Source organism: Embiotoca jacksoni, unplaced genomic scaffold (assembly GCF_022577435.1).
Source record: "Embiotoca jacksoni isolate LCO1_2020_lvr unplaced genomic scaffold, fEmbJac1.0.p SCAF_1, whole genome shotgun sequence".
Classification (NCBI taxonomy): domain Eukaryota; kingdom Metazoa; phylum Chordata; class Actinopteri; family Embiotocidae; genus Embiotoca; species Embiotoca jacksoni.
In genome coordinates, this window is record NW_027185229.1 from 653,613 (window position 1) to 662,500 (window position 8,888).

The 8,888-nt window shown below is 41.0% G+C and overlaps 2 protein-coding genes across 2 annotated transcripts in view; both read left to right on the plus strand.

The window, feature by feature from the left end:
- The first annotated feature begins 2,204 nt into the window (after window positions 1-2,204).
- LOC138200447 (SUZ RNA-binding domain-containing-like) lies at window positions 2,205-5,349 on the plus strand. Its single transcript, XM_069153124.1, has 4 exons — window positions 2,205-2,614; window positions 3,093-3,142; window positions 3,231-3,500; window positions 3,582-5,349. Exons 1-4 carry the CDS (start codon window positions 2,564-2,566, stop codon window positions 3,691-3,693), a joined length of 483 nt encoding a protein of 160 aa, XP_069009225.1. The 5' UTR covers window positions 2,205-2,563; the 3' UTR covers window positions 3,694-5,349.
- A 398-nt stretch (window positions 5,350-5,747) lies between these two features.
- The window catches only part of necap2 (NECAP endocytosis associated 2), a 3,709-nt gene continuing 568 nt past the window's right edge, over window positions 5,748-8,888 (plus strand). Inside the window, exons 1-8 of the mRNA XM_069153139.1 lie at window positions 5,748-5,907; window positions 6,843-6,943; window positions 7,225-7,332; window positions 7,454-7,535; window positions 7,857-7,965; window positions 8,057-8,201; window positions 8,287-8,368; window positions 8,465-8,888. The exon at window positions 8,465-8,888 is cut by the window's right edge and continues 568 nt beyond it. Coding sequence (XP_069009240.1) covers window positions 5,813-5,907; window positions 6,843-6,943; window positions 7,225-7,332; window positions 7,454-7,535; window positions 7,857-7,965; window positions 8,057-8,201; window positions 8,287-8,368; window positions 8,465-8,510 — 768 coding nt within the window. The 5' untranslated portion in view covers window positions 5,748-5,812 and the 3' untranslated portion in view covers window positions 8,511-8,888. The remainder of the gene's footprint in view (window positions 5,908-6,842; window positions 6,944-7,224; window positions 7,333-7,453; window positions 7,536-7,856; window positions 7,966-8,056; window positions 8,202-8,286; window positions 8,369-8,464) is intronic.

Genomic DNA, 8,888 nt, shown 5'->3' on the forward strand with positions numbered 1-8,888 from the left:
TATGTATAATATATATAATGAGCTTATAATGTAATATAAATATATATATATATATAATGGGCTTATAATGTAATATAAGTATATATATATATAATATACATAATGGGCTTATAATATAATATAAATATATATATATAATGGGCTTATAATGTAATATAAGTATATATATATATAATATATATAATGGGCTTATAATATAATATAAATATATATATTTATAATGGGCTTATAATGTAATATAAGTATATATATATATATAATATATATAATGGGCTTATAATATAATATAAATATATATATATAATGGGCTTATAATGTAATATAAATATATATATAATATATGTAATGAGCTTATAATGTAATATAAATATATGTATAATATATATAATGAGCTTATAATGTAATATAAATATATATATATATAATGGGCTTATAATGTAATATAAGTATATATATATATAATATACATAATGGGCTTATAATATAATATAAATATATATATATAATGGGCTTATAATGTAATATAAGTATATATATATATAATATATATAATGGGCTTATAATATAATATAAATATATATATATAATGGGCTTATAATGTAATATAAATATATATATAATATATATTATGGGCTTATAATATAATATAAATATATACATATAATGGGCTTATAATGTAATATAAGTATATATATATATAATATATATAATGGGCTTATAATATAATATAAATATATATATATAATGGGCTTATAATGTAATACAAATATATATATAATATATGTAATGAGCTTATAATGTAATATAAATATATGTATAATATATATAATGAGCTTATAATGTAATATAAATATATATATATATATAATGGGCTTATAATGTAATATAAGTATATATATATATAATATACATAATGGGCTTATAATATAATATAAATATATATATATAATGGGCTTATAATGTAATATAAGTATATATATATATAATATATATAATGGGCTTATAATATAATATAAATATATATATTTATAATGGGCTTATAATGTAATATAAGTATATATATATATATAATATATATAATGGGCTTATAATATAATATAAATATATATATATAATGGGCTTATAATGTAATATAAATATATATATAATATATGTAATGAGCTTATAATGTAATATAAATATATGTATAATATATATAATGAGCTTATAATGTAATATAAATATATATATATATAATGGGCTTATAATGTAATATAAGTATATATATATATAATATACATAATGGGCTTATAATATAATATAAATATATATATATAATGGGCTTATAATGTAATATAAGTATATATATATATAATATATATAATGGGCTTATAATATAATATAAATATATATATTTATAATGGGCTTATAATGTAATATAAGTATATATATATATATATAATATATATAATGGGCTTATAATATAATATAAATATATATAATGGGCTTATAATGTAATATAAGTATATATATATATATAATGTATATAATGGGCTTATAATATAATATAAATATATATATATAATGGGCTTATAATGTAATATAAATATATATATAATATATATATAATGGGCTTATAATGTAATATAAGTATATATATATATATATAATATATATAATGGGCTTATAATATAATATAAATATATATATATAATGGGCTTATAATGTAATATAAATATATATATAATATATATAATGAGCTTATAATGTAATATAAATATATATACATATAATGGGCTTATAATGTAATATAAATATATATATATAATATATATATAATGGGCTTATAATGTAATATAAATATATATATAATATATATATAATGGGCTTATAATGTACGTTTCCGGTGATGTCAACCAACAGGATCCACAATGTTCAAACTCGGTGGATTAATGTGCTACTTTATTTTATAAGTATTTATACTGTGTTGGAATGTATCCACGTACATAAGTTCAAGTACTGTAATTAAGTAAAATGTTAAAGTACTTTATTTGCCCATTTTAATACTTCACGACATCTCAGGGGGTAATGATGTCCATTGATCTGAAGCTTCATTTTCTTTCCACATGAAGATCTGACTCGCGGGATGAAATAAATTGCGCGGGAGTTCACGTGCCGGTTCTTACTGACGCTACCTGGGCCAAGCTGACGTGGTGACGTCATTTCCCTTCTTCACTTGTCTCGTTCAACTTGAGAGGTGTCGCTTAGAAGTAGAAGTAAAAACCGACACCGCTGTTGGTGGTCTAAAAGTGTCGTGTCCGGTTGTTGTGTTTCCGTGTGAGCAGCAGCAGCAGCCACCGGGTCGGTTCACCGAGGCGGACCTGACGGTCGGTTTAACGGGCCGGAGGGGATTGGCCTCAGACTAGCAGGAAGCTAACAGGCTAACACGCGGCCCAGCCTCCATCTGGTCACCAACAGCCCGCGAGACTGAGCTGCCTGCGGGGCCCCTCCACCGGCCGTCCGCCCCGCTGCGTGGATGGGACGTCGTTAGGAGGAAGAGGCAGCCAGAAGAGTCCGGTTCGACATGGAGGATGAAGAGGTGGCCGAGAGCTGGGAGGAGGCGGCGGACAGCGGGGTGAGACACCGTTCAAACCGGAGAGGATCCGGGACACGCTGGAGCCTCCCGGTGCACAAATACACCGACATGTCGTGTTTTATTTCGGCCTGTGTTGTCACGGTCCTCCGGGCCCCGGTGTCCCGCACCGTGCTGCCTTCACGTCCCTTCGTTTCATCAACAGCTCCAGTAACATCCATAAGAAACAACATGTCTCCGTAGAGGAGTTTATCCTGTAATACCGTCGTTGTTTAGCTGCTGAGGTGCGTTCAGGGTCTCAGGGCACGTTTCATGTTGATGTGCCACAAATGTAAGAAAATGGAAATCCACCTCTGTAATTCATTTAACTTCATATTCTCACTAGTGGCTGTAAACAAACGTCTTTATCAATAAAATGACAATTATTGCGGATGTTAAAGTGCTATAATGTGTAGCTGTACAGATCTGAATTTATTCCCCAGCATTAGAATAAAATTATTGTCTGTCTGCGTTTAATCAGGAGATCGAGAGACGACTTGAAGCAAAGCTGAAAATAAACCAGGAAGCAAAGTAAGTGACTGTAAATAGTCTCCCAGAAATATACAATGTAAGTTTTTCCTAATAAATTCACACTATTCATCCTTTCTCACCTCTGCAGGAAGTCCAGTGTGAAGTCAGGTGGTTCACCTGTGCGGACCGCGATCGTCATCCAGGACGAGTCTCTGCCTGCAGCGCCCCCCCCACAGATCCGCATTTTAAAGCGTCCTTCTAACAACGGAACCACCGGAAACGCCGCGTCCTCGTCTCGTCCCTCCCAGCAGATGAAGTCTTTGGCCCAGAGGGAGGCAGAGTATGCCGAAGCCCGCCGGAGGATTCTGGGAAGTGCTTCTTCAGAGGAAACCCCTCAGGACAGTCCGGGACAGGACAGGTGAGACATCACATCAGCAGAGACAACAAACACTCCCAGGTGAAGAAAACCATCTGATCTCTTCTCTCCTCGTGTCACCAGGACGACCCGTCTGAGCGTGCAGCCGCCGCTAGAAGCCGATCGTCCAAACAACCAGGTGGTCCGGCAGCCCACCGGGCCCGACGGCACGTCAGGCTTCCGACTGTGCAGATAAACAGGAACTGCTGCTGCAGGGAAACCGCTGCTGTCCTGAGGGGACATGAAGGGGGACAGTATGAAGAGCAGAGTGGTGGGACGGCAGTTGACTTCTGAAGATGTAGCACGGACGTAGAGCTCCTCCACCCTCTCTGCTCACCGCTGTGGTCTCCACCTCTGGCCTCGTCTTTTCCTCTGAGGAACGAGGTGCTGGCAGAGACCCGCCCGAACCCTTTCTGTCCCACACCGCCAACATCCCTACACACTGCAATACTGTGACGTACCATGAGGTGGCCTATGATTGGAAGTCTGAGGACATCAGGTGTCTGTCAGTTCAGGTAGAAGAAGGAGAGCTCCTCAATCTGTAGGACACGGCCGGGTGTCCACCGGGTGTCCTAAGTGTTTTGGGTCCGGTGGAGACGTCCGTGCTGGACAGTCCTCTGAGTTCTGCGAGCTGATAAAAAGACACACTGATTGGACCTTCAAGTAAAAGTTCTCGGTGCCCAACGATGTGTTTTAGTTCTGCAGCGGTGGTCCAGACCAGAACTGTCCCAGACCAGAGTCCTCTGGTTGGACCGCTGCACACGCAGCCTGTGGCCGATGAGACCCGAAGGACTCAGTCACTAAATCGAAGCTTCTTGAAGCAATAACTTGAGCTCCCTGATTTTATTTTATTTTTACTTCCCTGTGCCGTTTGGTTCCAAACATGTTCTAAACATTGCCGCTTTGTGTGTTTCTAGTTCTGACATGTTGAAGTGAGGACGTCAGCGGTGTGTCGCTGCTTCACGTCCTCAGATTTGATGAGTTAAAGGTGTTGAACTTCCTGTTCCTGATCAGATGGAGCTTCTTTTACAGCCGGCGATGTGTTCACGGACCAACTGAAACAATTTTACACATTATTCCGAAATAATTACTTCAGGAGGAAGAGGAGGTCGTCTAAAGCTTCATATTATTAAATATTCGGACATTCATGATTGAACTACAAAATATGACAAAAAACAGAATCGTCGGCTTGTTTGCCACCGATTGAAAATAGTAGTCTAAAAACCACAAAATCAATAATTTAATGAAATGCTGACCAGTTCAATAAATGAACCCACGGACGCATTTATGCCTTAAATGGTTCCCGACATATTTCCCCTGGAGGCTGCTGGTGCATCTGTAGTGCTGATTGACAGTTCTGAGCTGCACTCTGCAAGAAAATAGGCCTTTTACTTTCCCGCTGAAGTGTTCTGTATAAAAACAATATAAATGTGGTTGGACACGTTCACAGCGGTGTGATGAAGTGAAACCAGGACTAACAGGAAACGGCAGCAAACTTGTCAACATGGTGAAAAGTGCTGCATTTAAACTTCCTGTTTCAGACTCAGCAGCTGCTTCAGAAACAGAAACGTGGGTTCATCTCGGAGGTTCCTGTTTGTGTTCTGGACTTCCAACATCAACGACACCTGCTCCTAAAAACTGGTTCAGTTATTGAGACAAAAAGGATTTGTGATCCGTTTAAATGGATGAAACCCATCCGGTCCCCGTGTGAACTACCCATGATGCTTTGTTGCAGTCAGTCACGGCCACCTGTCCCGTTCGACGCTCATTTGATGTCTTTGTTTTGAAACTTGGAAAAAATCAAATGATATTTGAATACCCTTTAATAAAGACACTTCAAAAAGATGCAGCTCGGTTCATGTTTTGTTTTTTTTATTTTGTGAAATGCAATGAAAAATAATCTATAAATCAAAGTTCTGGATTGTCTCGTGATGAAGTAGGTTTTTATCTTGATGCCACCCACAGCTTTTAAATGTTCGGGCTGGATTTAATCATTAAACATTTGAGAAGATGTTGTTGGAAACTTGTCAGTGTGGAAAAAAGTTTCATTGTTCCTATTGAAAAAAAAAACACCATTTTAATTCACCATTTAAGCATTAATCTACATAATGACCGCCTCTTCATCCAGTCTGTGTACATTATTTATGACTCTATTATTATGTCCAGGTGTGAGAGTGCGTGCAGGTTCTCAGACCTCCTGACCGGTGGCGGCGCTGTTCGGACGCTCCGCGGCTCATCCCGTTCAGCCGCCGGCGAGCAGCCGTGTTGTCCACTGAAAGTCGGAAGTTGTTTTTTAGTTACTGAAACTTGACAAAATGGCAGAAGACAACACTTATGAGTCGATGCTCTGCGTGAAGCCGGAGGTTCACGTCTACCGGATCCCGCCGCGCGCCTCCAACCGTGGATACCGGTAAGAAGGTGTCAGACGGCGGTAACGTTTCTAACGGACTGGTCGAGGCTGCATGCATCCATTATCGGACACCTAGTTGCGTGTGCGTACCTGAAGTGTGTTGGACGACCGCTGGCCGCACTGCATGATGGGACTTTACAAGTGTTTAGATTAGCGGACATTTGCTGTTGCTAACTAATAAATACAGACAACTAATAATAAAGATGGAGATAACTCCGCTAATAAAGCTAACAGCAGGAGTTTGGACTCGCGGAAACGGGACAGCTGTGATTTGTTCTTGTCGCCAGGTTTTAGTTCACAAAGTACTTTTATTAGTGACTCGCGTGCTCATGATGACGTCATGTTTACGTGACGCGTGCTAAAGCTTTCAATGTTTGTCCGATAATGGGTGCAGGAGCTCAGCGTTGACGCTAGCTAGCTGCATCGAGTCCAGACAGCGTCAGTAAACTAGTTAGTTAACTAACTAGTTAGTTAACTAACTAGTTAGTTAACTAACTAGTTAGTTAACTAGATTACTAGTTAGTTAACTCGAGTTGTTTCTCTCTCCGACATTAAACTGGTGTTTCTGTTGTTTGAGTATTTCTCATTAGCAGCTTTATAAAAACATTCATTAGAAGTCTCATTCATTACGAGTTGAAATATTAAATATTCGTTGGCGGTATTATAGAAGTATAAAATGTGTTTGACATGTTAATTCTGTCCTGCTGTGAAACAACATGAGCCATCAGATCAGCTGTTCTCACACGTGTCCATTAATTTTCTGCACAAAAGAGCTCCCTGTTTCCTCACGTCTCCTTTCAGTCTCACTTAAAGCCTTTAATTTCACTTCCTCCTGTGAAAGCTGCGTGTGAACTCTGATGGAGAGAACCCAACAGAACCCAACAGAACCCAACAGAACCCAAACAACCACTGTGATGTGTTTCCTGTTGTTCTAGCGCTGCCGACTGGAAGCTGGACGAGCCGGCGTGGAGCGGCAGGATGAAGATCACCGCGAAAGGCAAGATGGCCTTCATCAAGTTAGAGGACAGAAACACAGGTGAGACGTTTCACAGAGCCGTAACCGGTCCACATGTCCTCAGTGGTCTCCACAGGTTTGGTTGGAGTCGTACAGGTGAGCTCTTCTTCTGCTGAGTTTCTACCTCTGATTGTGTTTCGTCTCCAAAGAGTTGGTCTGTCAGTCATACGTCATATATGCATATTAGATTTTTATATCACATTACTGTGCCTCTCTCATGTAAATAAATGTGAACAGCAACACTGTAAGTTCTCTATCCTGCTGTTACACTGCCCCCCCCCCCCCCCCCCCCCCCCCCCCAGGTGAGCTGTTCGCTCAGGCTCCGGTCGACCAGTATCCCGGCTGCGTCGTGGAGGCGGTCACAGACTCCAGCAGGTACTTCGTGGTTCGGATAGAAGACGGCAAGAACGGTGAGAGATCAGAGGTGTTTCCAGGAGTGTAGCTCCTCCCCCCTCAGGTTGTATGTTCAGAGTGTTTCCACATGTGAAGCAGAACATGCAGAACTCTTCACATGTTTCTGCTTCTTTAAAGGCCGTCACGCCTTCATCGGTCTCGGCTTCGCTGACCGAGGAGACTCGTTTGATTTCAACGTGGCTTTACAAGACCACTTCAAGTACGTCACCACCTTCATCGTGTTTTCATTTGAAAGAGCTCCACACACTCGTCACTGCAGACGCCATGAAGCTTATTTAACATACTTGGTGAAGTTAGGTTATAACGGTAGTTACTTTATTCATCCCCGAGGGGACATTTTTTTCGCTGTGTAAACTTAAAATCCACTTGTTTTTATTTTTCAACTGTTTCCTCTTGATTTAAAGAGTTAAAATGTCAAATACATGTGTTTTTGTTTGTTTTCTATACATGAAGATGATTCAATATGGACCTCAGTCTGACTCCCTCCACAGATGTTTCAGTCATGGTTCTTTGCTCCCAGGTGGGTCAAACAGGAGGGCGAGCTGGCTAAACAGGAAGCTTGTCAGAGCTCCGCCCCTAAACTGGACCTGAGCTTCAAGGAGGGTCAGACCATCAAGATCAGCATCGGGGTGAGCACTGGACACGTCGGAGACACGGGAGACACGGGAGACACTCACTGAACCACAGCGACATTTACAGTGTCCTCATCGTCTCCCACAGAACATCAAGAAGAAGGATGGGGGCGGGGCCAAACCCCGGCCCCTGGGTGGGGGTTTGCTCCCGCCTCCTCCTGGAGCAAAGGCTGGAGGAGTCCTGGCGCCTCCTGGAGGACAGCAGCCGGTCTCAGCTGCGCTCACTAACACCGGTGACCATTTTAACATGACCAGACATCATTCAGACAGTATTGATGATCAGAGTATTGATTGGTGATCGTTTCCCTCCTCGTCCAGCCTCCCTGTTTGACTTCGGCTCCGCCCCTCCCGCCACACCCACTGCTGACATGTGGGGAGATTTCACATCTGCAGGTTCCAAGTAAGTGTTGGACAGGACGTCACCTCCACCTGTCTGCTGCATCATCACCTCCACCGTCCACTCATTCTCTCCTCCTCCTCCTCCTCTCCTCCACAGCTCCAGTAAAGATGCGGTCCAGTCTGGTTGGGTCCAGTTTAGTTGAGCCCCACCGAGCCTTGCTCTCTCTCAGGTTCTTACATTCCCAGACAGGAGGAGACAGGAGGAGACAAGAGGAGACAAGAGGAGACAGGAGGAGACAGGAGGAGAACCTCCAGAGAGGAACTGTGAGCAGCTCTGATGGAGGTCGTATAAAGTTCAGCCCGCTGACCAGATCCAACCTTAAAATGCACCTCCTCCTCTCTGATCCCAGTCGTCCTCCTCCTCTCTGGTCCCAGTCGTCCTCCTCCTCTCTGGACGACTCTCTCTGGTCCCAGTCGTCCTCCTCCTCTCTGGTCCCAGTCGTCCTCCTCCTCCTTGATCCCAATTGTCCTCCTCCTCCCTGGTCCCAGTAGTCCTCCTCCTCCTCTCTGATCCCAGTAGT